The sequence below is a fragment of the Pocillopora verrucosa genome, chromosome 7 (genome assembly GCF_036669915.1).
Source record: "Pocillopora verrucosa isolate sample1 chromosome 7, ASM3666991v2, whole genome shotgun sequence".
Classification (NCBI taxonomy): Eukaryota; Metazoa; Cnidaria; class Anthozoa; order Scleractinia; family Pocilloporidae; genus Pocillopora; species Pocillopora verrucosa.
In genome coordinates, this window is record NC_089318.1 from 3,899,764 (window position 1) to 3,914,907 (window position 15,144).

General features: G+C 39.4%; 1 protein-coding gene across 3 annotated transcripts in view; it reads left to right on the forward strand.

Annotated features, from left to right (window-relative positions):
- Nucleotides 1-15,144, forward strand: part of LOC131786555 (DNA helicase MCM8) — a 32,380-nt gene that overhangs the window by 16,481 nt on the left and 755 nt on the right. For 2 of the 3 annotated variants that reach the window (XM_059103607.2, XM_066169622.1), the window contains exons 11-32: nt 3,331-3,413; nt 4,255-4,323; nt 5,103-5,233; nt 5,463-5,521; nt 5,827-5,857; nt 5,995-6,057; nt 6,889-6,957; nt 7,614-7,691; nt 7,893-7,965; nt 8,298-8,362; nt 8,830-8,873; nt 9,442-9,528; nt 9,615-9,648; nt 9,779-9,808; nt 10,255-10,310; nt 10,737-10,776; nt 11,703-11,774; nt 11,885-11,935; nt 12,223-12,288; nt 13,141-13,233; nt 13,934-14,095; nt 14,626-14,715. In XM_059103607.2, coding sequence (XP_058959590.2) covers nt 3,331-3,413; nt 4,255-4,323; nt 5,103-5,233; nt 5,463-5,521; nt 5,827-5,857; nt 5,995-6,057; nt 6,889-6,957; nt 7,614-7,691; nt 7,893-7,965; nt 8,298-8,362; nt 8,830-8,873; nt 9,442-9,528; nt 9,615-9,648; nt 9,779-9,808; nt 10,255-10,310; nt 10,737-10,776; nt 11,703-11,774; nt 11,885-11,935; nt 12,223-12,288; nt 13,141-13,233; nt 13,934-14,095; nt 14,626-14,715 — 1,546 coding nt within the window. The remainder of the gene's footprint in view (nt 1-3,330; nt 3,414-4,254; nt 4,324-5,102; nt 5,234-5,462; nt 5,522-5,826; nt 5,858-5,994; nt 6,058-6,888; nt 6,958-7,613; nt 7,692-7,892; nt 7,966-8,297; nt 8,363-8,829; nt 8,874-9,441; nt 9,529-9,614; nt 9,649-9,778; nt 9,809-10,254; nt 10,311-10,736; nt 10,777-11,702; nt 11,775-11,884; nt 11,936-12,222; nt 12,289-13,140; nt 13,234-13,933; nt 14,096-14,625; nt 14,716-15,144) is intronic. The other variant, XM_066169623.1, reaches the window with a different exon arrangement.

Sequence of the window (15,144 nt, forward strand, 5' to 3'; positions counted from 1 at the left end):
AAGTATTGTGGGAGGAGAGAGGTCTACACTGTGAGAGTGAAGTATTGTGGAAGGAGAGAGGTCTACACTGTGAGAGTGAAGTATTGTGGAAGGAGAGAGGTCTACACTGTGAGAGTGAAATATTGTGGGAGGAGAGAGGTCTACACTGTGAAAGTGAAGTATTTTGGGAGGAGAGAGGTCTACACTGTGGTAGTGAAGTATTGTGGGAGGAGAGAGGTCTACACTGTGAGAGTGAAGTATTGTGGGAGGAGAGAGGTCTACACTGTAAGAGTGAAGTATTGTAGGAGGAAAGGGGTCTTCACTGTAAGAGTGAAGTATTTTGGGAGGAGAGAGGTCTACACTGTGGGAGTGAAGTATTGTGGGAGGAGAGAGGTCTACACTGTGCGAGTGAAGTATTGTGGGAGGAGAGAGGTCTACACTGTGAGAGTGAAGTATTGTGGGAGGAGAGATGTCTACACTGTGGGAGTGAAGTATTGTGGAAGGAGAGAAGTCTACACTGTGAGAGTGAAGTATTGTGGGAGGAGAGAGGTCTACACTGTGAGAGTGAAGTATTGTGGAAGGAGAGAGGTCTACACTGTGAGAGTGAAGTATTGTGGAAGGAGAGAGGTCTACACTGTGAGAGTGAAATATTGTGGGAGGAGAGAGGTCTACACTGTGAGAGTGAAGTATTGTGGAAGGAGAGAGGTTTACACTGTGGGAGTGAAGTATTGTGGGAGGAGAGAGGTCTACACTGTGGGAGTGAAGTATTGTGGGAGGAGAGAGGTCTACACTGTGGTAGTGAAGTATTGTGGGAGGAGAGAGGTCTACACTGTGAGAGTGAAGTATTGTGGGAAGAGAGAGGTCTACACTGTGAGAGTGAAGTATTGTGGGAGGAGAGACGTTTACACTGTGAGAGTGAAGTATTGTGGGAGGAGAGAGGTCTACACTGAGAGTGAAGTATTGTGGGAGGAGAGAGGTCTACACTGTGAGAGTGAAGTATTGTGGGAGGAGAGAGGTCTACACTGTGAGAGTGAAGTATTGTGGAAGGAGAGAAGTCTACACTGTTAGAGTGAAGTAATGTGGGAGGAGAGAGGTCTACACTGTGAGAGTGAAGTATTGTGGAAGAAGAGAGGTCTACACTGTGAGAGTGAAGAATTGTGGGAGGAGAGAGGTCTACACTGTGGTAGTGAAGTATTGTGGGAGGAGAGAGAGGTCTACACTGTGAGAGTGAAGTATTGTGGAAGGAGAGAGGTCTACACTGTGGGAGTGAAGTATTGTGGGAGGAGAGAGGTCTACACTGTGGTAGTGAAGTATTGTGGGAGGAGAGAGAGGTCTACACTGTGAGAGTGAAGTATTGTGGGAAGAGAGAGGTCTACACTGTGAGAGTGAAGTATTGTGGGAGGAGAGAGGTCTTCACTGTAAGAGTGAAGTATTGTGGGAGGAGAGAGGTCTACACTGTGGGAGTGAAGTATTGTGGGAGGAGAGAGGTCTACACTGTGAGAGTGAAGTATTGTGGGAGGAGAGAGGTCTACACTGTGAGAGTGAAGTATTGTGGGAGGAGAGAGGTCTACACTGTGAGAGTGAAGTATTGTGGGAGGAGAGAGGTCTACACTGTAAGAGTGAAGTATTGTAGGAGGAAAGAGGTCTACTCTGTGAGAGTGAAGTATTGTGGGAGGAGAGAGGTCTACACTGTGAGAGTGAAGTATTGTGGGAGGAGAGAGGTCTACACTTTAAGAGTGAAGTATTGTGGGAGGAGAGAGGTCTACACTGTGAGAGTGAAGTATTGTGGGAGGAGAGAGGTCTACACTGTGAGAGTGAAGTATTGTGGGAGGAGAGAGGTCTACACTGTGGGAGTGAAGTATTGTGGGAGGAGAGAGGTCTACACTGTGAGAGTGAAGTATTGTGGGAGGAGAGAGGTCTACACTGTGGGAGTGAAGTATTGTGGAAGGAGAGAAGTCTACACTGTGAGAGTGAAGTATTGTGGGAGGAGAGAGGTCTACACTGTGAGAGTGAAGTATTGTGGAAGGAGAGAGGTCTACACTGTGAGAGTGAAGTATTGTGGAAGGAGAGAGGTCTACACTGTGAGAGTGAAATATTGTGGGAGGAGAGAGGTCTACACTGTGAGAGTGAAGTATTGTGGAAGGAGAGAGGTTTACACTGTGGGAGTGAAGTATTGTGGGAGGAGAGAGGTCTACACTGTGGGAGTGAAGTATTGTGGGAGGAGAGAGGTCTACACTGTGGTAGTGAAGTATTGTGGGAGGAGAGAGGTCTACACTGTGAGAGTGAAGTATTGTGGGAGGAGAGAGGTCTACACTTTAAGAGTGAAGTATTGTGGGAGGAGAGAGGTCTACACTGTGAGAGAGAAGTATTGTGGGAGGAGAGAGGTCTACACTGTGAGAGTGAAGTATTGTGGGAGGAGAGAGGTCTACACTGTAAGAGTGAAGTATTGTAGGAGGAAAGAGGTCTACTCTGTGAGAGTGAAGTATTGTGGGAGGAGAGAGGTCTACACTGTGAGAGTGAAGTATTGTGGGAGGAGAGAGGTCTACACTTTAAGAGTGAAGTATTGTGGGAGGAGAGAGGTCTACACTGTGAGAGTGAAGTAGTGTGGGAGGAGAGAGGTCTACACTGTGAGAGTGAAGTATTGTGGGAGGAGAGAGGTCTACACTGTGGGAGTGAAGTATTGTGGGAGGAGAGAGGTCTACACTGTGAGAGTGAAGTATTGTGGCTCAGAGCTCATTGAATGACCTGTTTAAGAGTTTAACCCTTTGACATGTAAGGGTGACTAGGATCTTATTTTCCCTTACAATACCACCCCTGAATCAAATATTAAGGCCATGATAATAAACAAATTGATCTGCAGTTAATGAAGCTTTTGATTGTTAAACAAATTCCCCCTGTCAGCACCTTCAGAGAGGTATAGAGAACAGTACAGAGAATATGCTTACTAATCTTAGAGTGTAACATAGGGTTAACTTCTACCTCAGACAGTGTATGCAGTGTACTGTAGGCCTCTGCTTGACACATGAGATGCAGATGTGCCCATGTATAAATGTATATTCTGTACATGTAGATGAACAAGATAAAAAATTATGAAAAAATACAAAGAGGATCAGACTGAATAAAATTTAACTGCACAGCTTTCAAAATCCTTGTAAGCTGTTTGGTTGAGCTGTAGTTGTGGAACTTTGTTTTACCCTGTAAGGTTACCTACTCGTTCTTCATATCAAATTCTTTAAAGAGAATATCATAAGTTTCTTTCAGTCTACAATAGTTTGAAACCATGGTGACTAAATTAAAAAGAATGGTTTTAGCAAAGATGTTGGTTTCAATGTTTGTTCTCCCTTCCCAAAGAGTTCAGGAAATCATGGACGATGACCAACGTGAATCTGGAAGAATTCCAAGAACTGTTGAGTGTGAACTGACTGCTGATCTAGGTATGAATCTATGATCTTCTAATTTGGTGTATGAAGATTTTCTTCCTCTTGTTTTTAAATGTATATGAAAATTAACCCTTAAACCCCTAGGAGTCTGTTATAAGTATATATTTTCTCCTGACAAAATTACCCAAATCACAAAGCTATTTCACAATAATAAAGGAAAATGATCACTAGAGAAGTGCTTGATTTTCAAACAAATCCTCCCCAACAGCATTTTCTGAAATGTGATTATAGAGCAATGTTGAGAATATGCATACTGATGTTAGGGTTAAAGGGTTAACCCTTTAATTCCCAAGATCACATTAGTAATTCTCCTTACTGTCTGCCAAACGATTATCATTATGTTAGTTTGGAGAATTTGATGTTGGATCAATTAGTAATCCCATAATTGACAGTTTTCTTTATTCTCATCACTTGTCTGTATGTAAAGATATAGTAAGGAGAAATTCTGTCTTGGTCACTCACGGGAGTTAAATGGTTAATAGTATCCAAGATTTTTTCATACTAAATATATCTTCTTTTCTCTGTAACATTTATTCTTATCATCCAAACCGATGTGATACATGTACCTCTAGGTTTGTTTGCTTTTATTAGGACTTTGCTTAGCTATTAGTTACAGTAACTGCAGTGAAAAGAGAAGAAGAGCAATTGAATAAACTCATCGGAATAATGAAGGAACATCTCCATGTATCTGTTCCCTGTTAAGTAATCTCCTGAATTTAGGAACTGATAAAAGTCAAACTTGGTTTCCTGTCCGACATGGATACCTGTAGTACATTTTGTCAGTTAGAGTAACATGATTTTTTTTTTCCTATGTTCTCTGTCCTCTTTTTGCTAGTGGACAGCTGTGTTCCAGGTGATATGGTTACCGTTACTGGGATTGTGAAGGCTACAGGAACAGAAGAAAGTAGGTAGTTGGAAGAAAGAACTGTAGAGCAAATAGATCCAGCTGTCTTTTAATTAAACCCTTTTTTTTTTTTTTAACAAGCATTATCATTAAACATGGTGCCCATGAAATGAAATTTCTATGAAAATCCAAACAATTTCAAAGGAAAAGAAACAATAGCACTTGGAACAAACAATTTATCTTGGGAAAGCTCATTTTCATCAAGTCAAGCGAAGTACATACAAGGGAATTTTGTTCAAAAGCTTGTGTATGGATTTGTTTTGCTTAATGTGCAACTGCAAAATGTTAGTCAATGAGCTCTTTGGTCTGTCTTTAATGCTGGGTTATACATTCAGAGTTGGAGAACTACAATGCACAGGTAGTTGACATATCATACCACTCAAATTTTCAAGTTGGTTATACCTTAATCTGCTGGTACTAAGCCCTTGTCAAATATACCACAATTTAACCACGATTGTTTTGTTTGTGTGGTAGATTGGGAGAAGACAGCTTTCGGTTTCAAAACAACCAGTTTATTTCATATGGCTGAAATCATGCCTGCAGTTACATATAAGATCTGTTATATTAGTTTCTACAGGTGTGTGCCTCTTGTCAATCAAGTCATGCCTCAAATTACACATAATTGGTTCCTATCATAACAACGATCAGTCCTTGTGTCCTCAGGAAATTGATTCACTGCTGTGCACCATCAGTGTCCCAATTAAAGAAGACCCCTTTTACGCCTCCTTGCATCTGTTTTTTAATTACTGACAGTACATTTCTGAACTGTTTACTGGTAGATCGCAACAAGAGCAACAAAGACAAGTGCATGTTCCTACTTTACCTCCATGTCAATGCTGTGAATAATAACAAGGGAGGAACTGGGGCTACCGAACAAACCAGTGGACTGGCCATGGAATTTTCTATTAAGGTTTTTTCATTTACACTTTGTATTTGAAAAATCCTCCTTGTTTTAAAATGATTTCTATTCACATCAAAACTTTCCTTTTTTTATCTTGTTGTTCACCTATGATATGCTACTTTTGTGGCATTGACTATATAATGCTCATTGTCTAACAAGTACTTTAAGCTAATTTTAGGAAAATATATATTTTTCTGAGCCTGGAGTTTTTTTTCTTTTTTTTTTCCTCATTTGATAGGAACTGTATGCGATTCAAGAAATTCAGGCTCAGAAGAACTTGTTTCGATTGATCGTTGGGTGAGAGTATTAGAATGCATTTTTAATTGAAGTTGGTTTGTTTCTTTTACTCCCTCAAGTGTATGTATGCGTATATTTTATTTATTTTCATTACTGAGACTATTACGTAGAATTTTCAATAATTCCAAGAAAATTGTGGACTGCCTCTTGCTTATGATTAATTCTGAGTACTCTAAAACATTTTTGAGAGATTTGCAAAATTAAGTAATAAAATTACTTGGATTAAGTCTGTTAGTGATTTGAGAAAAGTGTGTTTTTTTTTTTTCTGTAAGGTAAAACATTTTCTACCTCATTTTCAATTGCAGCTCTTTGTGCCCTTCAATCTATGGACACGAGGTATTGTTTTCTAATTTACCTAGTTTGTAAATGACTTAGACTGAGTAAATAAAAGGGAATTTTCTTGTAATCAATTGATATTTGATTTTGATGCCAAAAACCTCTTCATTCATCATCATTATTATTCCTTTTGTTAGATGGTGAAAGCAGGTTTGGTGTTAGGCCTGTTTGGTGGAACCCAGAGATACCTGAATGATAAGGTACAGTTTTAATTTTGTTACCCTATCTTTAACAGGGGTAAAAATGTCGATTTTTTTTTACCTTTGCTGATAACTTTGACAGTCAGGAATGTACTGTACTTGCCTTCATCTCTGTCTCTCTGACACTGTCTCTGAAAACACGTTTTAAACTTTCCCACCGTACCTCGCTACCTTTTTCCCTTCCAATGATCGATTCAGTGTTGATAGTCGTCTGGATTGGGGCTGGGGGAGGAGGGGGAGGCGAGATTTGCCAGCCATTAGGGTGGTATATCGTAAAATGGTTTGATAAGTCATCATGGTAAATAACACTTTCAAAAGAGAAATATAATCGTTTGCCGGACGATGTGGTCACCTTGGATGTGGTTCGCGACGTTTCGACTACATACTGTTTGTCTTCTTCAGATGATAATGGATTATAATACACACACGTATATTTAAATCTTCGCCCGAAGAAGACCAGCAGTATGTATTCGAAACGTTGCGATCCACATTCAAAGTGACCACATCGTGAGACAAACAATCACATCCCTTTTTTTGAATGCATTGGGTTAGTAGTGTTCTATCAAAGAAAACAGGTGATGAGAAAAGGTAAAATTATCAGCTGAGGGTGTTGCCTTAATCACTAAATTCTCTTATGATTTACACGGAGATGTTTGAAAGCTAGAAGGGGGAACTGTGGATCTGACCTTTGAAGTTATGTAAAGGTGAAAAGTGAATTAGGAAGCATACTTTCGGATTTATGTAAATGAAGTCACATGCCTCCAGGAAAAAAAGAATGATGTAATGTTAAGATTCACCTCATCTAAACGTTGCTTACAATTTTTTTTACAGAATCGTATTCCAGTGAGAGGCAATCCACACATTTTGGTTGTTGGAGACCCAGGATTGGGGAAAAGCCAGGTGATTGGAATAGATGCTGGTTTGATTAACCTTCTTAGTTTTGTTTTTTGCACCAATCTCTTCCCTTTAAAATTTGAGATGAGTGCATGGTATTTTGCAAAGCTTAAGGCTGGTTTTCATCAATGTTGAAGTTGGAGCCGTTCAGAGGCGCAGAGCCATAGGATCAAGGAAAATCAAAACGATTATGACTCGGTGGCTTATATCATTGTCTAGGCTAATGTAATAATTAAATTGTGGGAATCGAAGTTCAGCTTAAAACTGCGAATAAACGTAAGAGTACCTGTTTTAAATTCAGGGATTCAGTGGTAAGGTAAACTTATCTTTACAAGAGGGATGTTTGAAGATCTAAAACTTGAGTCACAAGTATAAGATTTGCATAACTTTCGAGAGTGTTAAAATGTAGCCATTTAGACACAGCTAAGTTCTCTATCGCGTTCATTAAATATTTCTCAAACAGACGACTAAAGTCTCACAACCGTGTTTCCATACTCTCATCTAAACACACCTGTGGACCAGTGCGAGGGCCTATGGTATCTGCAATATTTTCTGACAGAATCTGTGAAACGGGCCGAATTACTTTTGGGGCGATAACAATCAGGCACCAAGCGAAAGCATTCTATTATTTTATACTTCTCGTGTGTGTGTCTTGAGTGCAGATGCTTCAGGCAGTGTCCAATGTTGCTCCAAGAGGCGTCTATGTCTGTGGAAATGCAACGTCAACCTCAGGACTCACGGTAACAAATTTATTGTGTTTTGTCTACATAATTTTCCATCTACGTTCTCTTGGAAGAACTTAATTATGAAGAAACCTTTGTATTTTTAATAGAAAGGTTGATATCCTGATTCAGACGCTCGAAGCGGCGAAAATCAAACGGGAGGGAAGGACAATTTGAAGTAAACACCTTTTATACTCCATTTGCCACGTTGTTTTTTAGGTTACACTGTCTAAGGAAGGCTCCTCTGGAGATTATTCTTTAGAGGCTGGAGCACTTGTGTTAGGAGACCAAGGTACGTTGTATGCATTGTTTATTTACTTTTTTCGTTATTTGATTGATTTCAGAAGAAAAAAAATCGATTCTCGCAAATATATCTAGACTGGAAAAATACTCTGGACAGGAGTTGAAAGAATTCTTACTCAAAGCAAATTATTCCCCCTCCACCACGCCAACAGTTGGTGTCGATTTTCTTTTCAAATCCTTTTTTCTTTCCTTTTTTGTTTGCTTTACCCAATGAACTGAGCCCATGAAACGAGGCGGAAGGCGATGGGGAAAGGAAACATTAGTTATAATGATGGCCCAATCAAATTCAGTTCTTTTTTCCCTTGTAATACACTGGTTTAGGTTGCTGCTGTATTGATGAATTCGACAAGATGGGGAGCCAACATCAGGCTTTGCTTGAAGCAATGGTGAGGTTTGAATATTCACATTAAACTTATCTTTATCCACATTCAGAATAAATCTAGTGGTGTCCTATCGTAAATCCTGAAATCTGATGGGTCATTCTACCCGCTGTCTATACCATGATAGATGGTAAGTAAAGAGGGTGACTAGGCAGTATGCGGTTGTATAAACAAATTGAACGCAAGACATGATCCTGCTAAGTTTTGAACGACGAGTAGATATGTACCAAACAATTACTAGATTATTCGCTCTCGATTTCCACGCGTAATATTTCTTTCGGGCTTCGCCCTGATTGATCATTGCGCGATAGCAATCTCGAACTCATAATTGAATTGTTTAGTGTACACGAGGCTTATGTGAGAATCAACTTTTCCCCTTGATGATGTGCTCAGAATGAAAGGCTCCAAATGTGAAAAGAACAAGATTACTAGTTCATGTGTGTCTTGAGGATCTTTTCATCTTGTCCTTTTAGGAACAGCAAAGTATAAGTATCGCAAAAGCCGGCGTTGTTTGCAGGTCAGTAAAGGTGTATTTTATTTTATATCGTGTCCTCTTCTTTTTTTATTCCTTTAAGAAAAGTATAATGATAGAAATTATTACAAGGACAAAGAACGAGAGAAAAAAAAAACAACATAGAACGGGCAAAATGACCAGTTAGTAGGAGACCAATCTGTTGAATATTTACAATACTCAGTAAAGGAGTTAAACTCGGAGAAAGTGGTAACAAGTCTGGTGGGTAGCAAGTAAGATGGCTTGCGCCGGGGACCATTAGATTACAATTCCTCTGTACAAACAATTCTGCCACGCTGCCTTCTCTGAAAAACCGGCCGAACCGGTTTCGTATCAGTGTGTTCTTTCTAAAATTTTGCACGTTTTCTTGACGTTATTTGGTCAAATGGAATCTTTCGTGGTTTGACAAAAGTTAATGATAAATCGGTTACCCAGACTGACATCGTTGTCTTTCCATGTGAAGATATGAATGGTAAGTTTACTGCGCGCAGAGCCACTATCATGTTCGAAACAGGAAAAAGTCTGCTATTTCGTCAGTATCTGGGTAGTAAATGATTTGGCGTACTCATTTCAGCCTACCGGCGAGAACATCAATCCTTGCGGCCGCCAACCCTGTGGGTGGTCACTACAACAAAGCAAAGACTGTGTCCGAGAATCTCAAGTAAGTCAGCTGACTCTTACATTTAATTTAGTTAGTGCTGACTAAACTGAGTATTCATACGATCCTTAAAATTTTTTTTTTCTTAGGATGGGGAGTGCTTTGTTGTCACGCTTCGACCTGGTTAGTTCAGAAAATCTGTCATAACTGACTTCGCTCCACTTTGGGGCGAACGCATTGAGATCGTTGTAAACATGTGTTCGACACACAGCAATCGAATTCAGATAGAGACAAATTTTTGTTGTATTTTTAGGTTTTCATTTTGTTGGACAAGCCAGACGAGGTTAGTTGATTTCCTGAGAACCGTTCCACATTTTTTCTTTCTAATGTCCTCAGTCATGATGCGAGCTCAGTCTTACGTGTAACAGTATTCCGAGATGATATTTTGTATCAATATTTTTTATCGGTTTAAGATTCTCACCTCTTGGATGATGTTTGTCTACACTAACAAAGCGTAATTTTCTTCGTCTCCAAGGGACGCCATCAGATATCGTAATTGTAGCTTCCTTACAATATCAATACATTGTTAAGCAAAAAGGTAATGAAGATAAAGAAAATAACAGTTAGCGGATTAGTAGTTGATACAATACCAAATTTCCGAACTAACGTCAAGATTTGTATAGCAGACAGTAAGGAGAATTTCTGATGAGATATTGGGAATGAAAGGGTTAGCTGTGGATGATCACTTACGCCATAAAAGTTAGCTGAATGCTGCTCATTTTTCAACAGGAAATGGATTGTATGTTGTCCGAACATGTTATGGCCTTGCATGCTGGGAAAAAGAGGTAAATCATTAAACTTTTTTGTAATTATTTCATGCTGATGATCTCAAGGATGTTTGACTGACAAAACTGCCTAACTACTGTTTTGAGGTTTAAGAGTGAGAAAGGACGATTTGTCTTGCACCTTCTGTTACAAGGTGTAGAAGAAAGAGGCCAAGAGCTTTGATTATCAAATGGGCAAGTCCCTAAAGAATGCCAAATTCATTTCCTAGTAAAAATTCAATCGTCAACAGTAAGGAAACTTTGATGTAAAGATGTGGCGATCATCTCAATTACGTGGAGTTCGTTGATGGACTTGTTTTTTCAATCCCCTATCGGTACCGGATCCGGTCGAGATTTGAACTCGACATCTCCCGTTCTACAGTCTGCTGCCCAGATTTTAGAATAGAAATGTCTGTAATAATGGTACATGATTCTTTATCTTTGTAGTGCATTTGGAGTGGTGACAGCAAGACGGCGTTCAAGAGAGGTACAGAGATTCTTCATCCAAGGTTAAAATTCCCTAGCTCGCGTGCACGCCCTCGTTATTAGCGCTGCAGGACGAGAGGATTGGAGGCCGGGGTTTACCGGTGGTCTGGCGCCATTAATGAGTGCAAGACCATTTGCCGACCCCTTGCCGGCTTACGTAGCTCAAAGCTTCAAACTTATTCGCGGGCGAAGAAGCGCTCGTTCTAAAATGCAAACAGCTTAATGACGCGGTAAATTACCCATTACGCATAACTGAGATGACAGGGAAAGTTTCTTCGAGCTTGTTAAGAATATTCGACGAATTTCGTTTTATCACTGGCGGATTTCAACTTTAAAAAAGAACCTGGGCTTTGTATTTTATTACAGCCATCGTTGAATGATCGAGACTGGGAATAGTTTCTTGCACATGACATTCATATCATGAACAATGTTGCTGTGTGAGTTTGCGTGATTAAAATCCTGATCAAAAGTTAAAAGGGGTTTCCGCAGCAGGGAAAGAAATTATATTGGGCATCTTCAAGATTCGAGGATATGGTGAAAACAAACTTTGCTGAGGCGTCAGTCCCACTCCTTTGTAAATACAGAAAGGAAGACTTAACAGCAACGTAACGACCTTTCTAAGCTGTCCGATTGAGTAAGGCGATGCTAGACAGAGCAGCACGTAACATTAACGACGATTAAAACATTAACAGCCAAAAATAACAAAAACATGCGTCGGAAGATATACCTATTTCATGATCTTAAAAGGAGGACAAAATGATTTTCAGAGCAGTTTGTGCCTTAGGAAATGAAAATTACATATTATAGTTTTGTCCCCTAGTTTTACTTTATTTGCTCAGGCTAAGAATGAATGACTCTATTTTATCGGATACTTACTACGATCAAGTTGCCCATTTATAGCTGTTAATTATTTTCGGATGGCCACAGGACAGTAGCAGTGATGAGGACGAGATGAGGAGACAATGGGAAGCTGATAAACCCCTCTCTGAACGTCTAAAGGTAAATTTAGGGCATTGCCAGGTTTTTAAGTTAACCTGGCGGGTGGATGTTGCTTCTCTTATATTTGACGCGGATAAAGGGTGAATAACGTTTGGCTTTTTTTTTGCCAGATTGGTCGAAATGAAGAGTTTGATGCCATTCCCAGCCAACTACTTCGAAAAGTTAGTATTGTTATCAGTGGACACTTTAACTCCTTGGCCTGACTTATTATTGCCAAATTCCTGACATAATTTGCATTTTGAGTTTATCTTTTATGGAATTTACTTTCAAGCGGTATACTCAGTCTGCAATGTTTGTTCTCTACTTCGGTACCATTTGAATTAATATTATTGGAATTTATCGCAAAAGGCATTAAAGGAACCACCACAATGGTTACGAAACATTTCTCTAACAAATACAATTTTGAATACGATGATTATGTCACTAATTTGGGTCATTTGCGTTACAGTACGTGGGTTACGCCAGGACGTATGTGCATCCTAAACTAACTCCTGCAGCAGCAGAAGTCTTACAGGTGAAATATTCATTGTCACATGACGGTGGCACAAACTTCTGGTCATTTTCTTTTTTCGTTTTTCATTTGCAATTAGACAGTTAAGCCTTAGTTACCTAGATCATGGCAGTGCCACCATTCAAAGGTTTTTTTTGGTAAGCGAGCTATATATATGGGAGAATTTTCTGCCCAATTGTCATGCGAAGCCATGGACAGGGAAGAGGAATCGTTTGGTAAAATCTCAGACCCCGAGCCAGCCTGGTGGACCATGCTTTTATGAAAAAGCCGTAAATTTTTCGGGAGTACTGAGAACTTTGGTCCAAGATTTTGATTTACAGACTGGACTAAGCGACGTCTGTTATAATTGACTGGTGTGATGTATCAGCTTTCTGAAGGAATTGTCTCAGCGACAAAGCGAAAACTAAAAAGGCTTGTATTAAATTTTGTTGATGGTAGCCAAGAATCTATGCATTTGTGGTATATGTGTAGAGTTACGTGCGTAAATACGCAAAATCCTTTGTTTTATTTGTTTTGTTTTTATTTGTACATAAGTTTTTGCCAGAGGCATGTATTAGCCTCGTACGAAGTTCTAAATTCTTTTTGCAGTTAAAGTAATGGTTTTGATCGCAAAGAACTTATGAAACAAGTAATGTTTGACCTTTACATAGAAAGGGACGAACAGTGATCTTCACAGCCAAATCTTAATCAGGGCAGTTGTAGAAGGTAAAGCCTAGAAAGAGATTTAAGGTGGATTCGGCAAATTCGCCATCAGCGAGTGGCTTTGTAGCCTAGCTAAAATCCCTTCGAAGTTTTAATCTTTTTTTCATGTTTTCGGATTAATTTCTCGCTGACTTAGTTGTGTTTCTTCTTTAGAATTTTTATTTGGACTTAAGACAACAGCATCACAGTGCGGATAGTACTCCTATCACTACCAGGCAACTTGAGTCACTCATAAGACTCACTCAGGTATAAACATTAATTTCGCCGTAAAGTCTTACTGTTGAATCAAGCATTAAGATAACACGAAAGAAGGATACGATCATCACCATTTAAAGAAGTTCTTGATTGTTTAACGATGTCTCCTTGTCACTACCACAGGAAATTTTTTATAGATAACAGTATAGTGAGAATGCGTAGTAATGTCAGGGTGTTATTTGTTTTTGCAAATTTTGTAGATAGTCTTCGGTTTCCCATAGAAATAAGATCTATCGAAAGAAAACACTGCAAAAATTTGCTACCATCAGTCTAATAAAAAAACTCCATACTCCATCTGTTAATTAATGTTATTTGTTTTGAATTGATTTTTTAATTCTTTTCTTGTACGTGTTCTGCCATCAATGCTTGCGTCATTGCTTTTAATGGAAACATCTCCCAACAGAAATGCCCCAACATCGAACCGCAAAAATTTGTTCTCGCAAAACTTACAGAAAGAAACGCCATTCCGCATACAAGGAGGCGATTTCTGACGTTTACGTCGACCTCATTTTTCACCTTCACTAATGCAATATGTCGACCTTTTATTCCGAGGATAGTACATTATTCGCAATTCGCTACCCAACTCAAAGGTACGCATGCACGTCACTAGACGTCAGGGAAGCGCATCAACTTCAATTTTGACGTCATGTTGACATCTCTTTTACTTCTCTGTTCAAATCTGCCCTTGAAGGCACGAGCACGGCTTGAGATGCGCGAAAAGGCTAGCCAACAAGACGCCAAGGATGTGGTGGAGATCATGAAATACAGTCTCCTGGACACGTTTAGCGACGACTTTGGAAATCTGGATTTTCAACGCTCTCAACATGGCTCCGGAATGAGCTCAAGAGCACAGGTTAGTCTTTGTGGAGAAGGTTCGGTACTCATCGTCACGTACCCAGCAAAGTCTGTCTTCAATAATTGATAGAAGAGCTAACTGCGTTCATTTTTCCTTCGTTCGCTTATAAAATCTCTTTTTAACACACAAGCATCGAATTCGCATGGAAAACTCCATTTTAGGCCACCAAGGGTAGAGCAAACGCCATTCTTTGCGGTGAGGCAGGTACTCAATAATGGTTTTATTTATATGTAAGGTGTTCTTTCTGTATGTTTTTGTATTTCTTTTTTCTTATGTAATTTAATAACGCCTTTAGTTAAAGTCTTGTCCTGCCTAGATTAGCATTGTAGCTATTTGCAGGACATGAAGTTTTGTAAACCTTATATTTCTTCTTTAAATAAAGAGTGTTGAGTGTGTTGAGTGTTGAGTTTTATTCGCCTCATGGGTCTGTTGAATCATTCCTGTTATGGTTTTATTTGGGAGACTTTGTCTCAGTTTGTTAAGAAGGAGTTGAAGTCCGTGATTGCTGAATTCTTTTTATCTTGTAGTCAAAACGCTTCGTTGCAGAGCTAAGTCGCATTTCAGAGAGGGAATACAACTCACTTTTCACCGTTGAACAAATGAGGAGGATAGCGAAGGTAACTGGGACGCTTTTCTTTAGTACGGACTTGCCTGTAAAATGCTTAATTTTCTAACAAATGAATACAATTGGAGAGAGAGTAGATTGGCTTCTCATATGGGCGTTATTCAACTGGGATATCTTTTCCTGCATGTTCCTCACATGAGCAAATTGTGCACACTTTTTCACTGATTCTAATGTATCAAAATGCTGGCGCTCCTTTCTATAATTAACATTAAAATATTTCATATCAGGACTTAAGAGATTACATTCCAAAAGTCGTTGGGTTCTCGATGATATTAGAAATTTAAGGTGGCAAATAAGTTCAAAAAGGTGTTTTTGTTCTTCACCTTTTTCCACCCATTAAATCTGGTGTAACAAAGTTCAAGTTAAGAGTACTATTTCTTAAATATGGCTGCTCCGCTGGCGCGTCGCGCGCCCCGAAGTT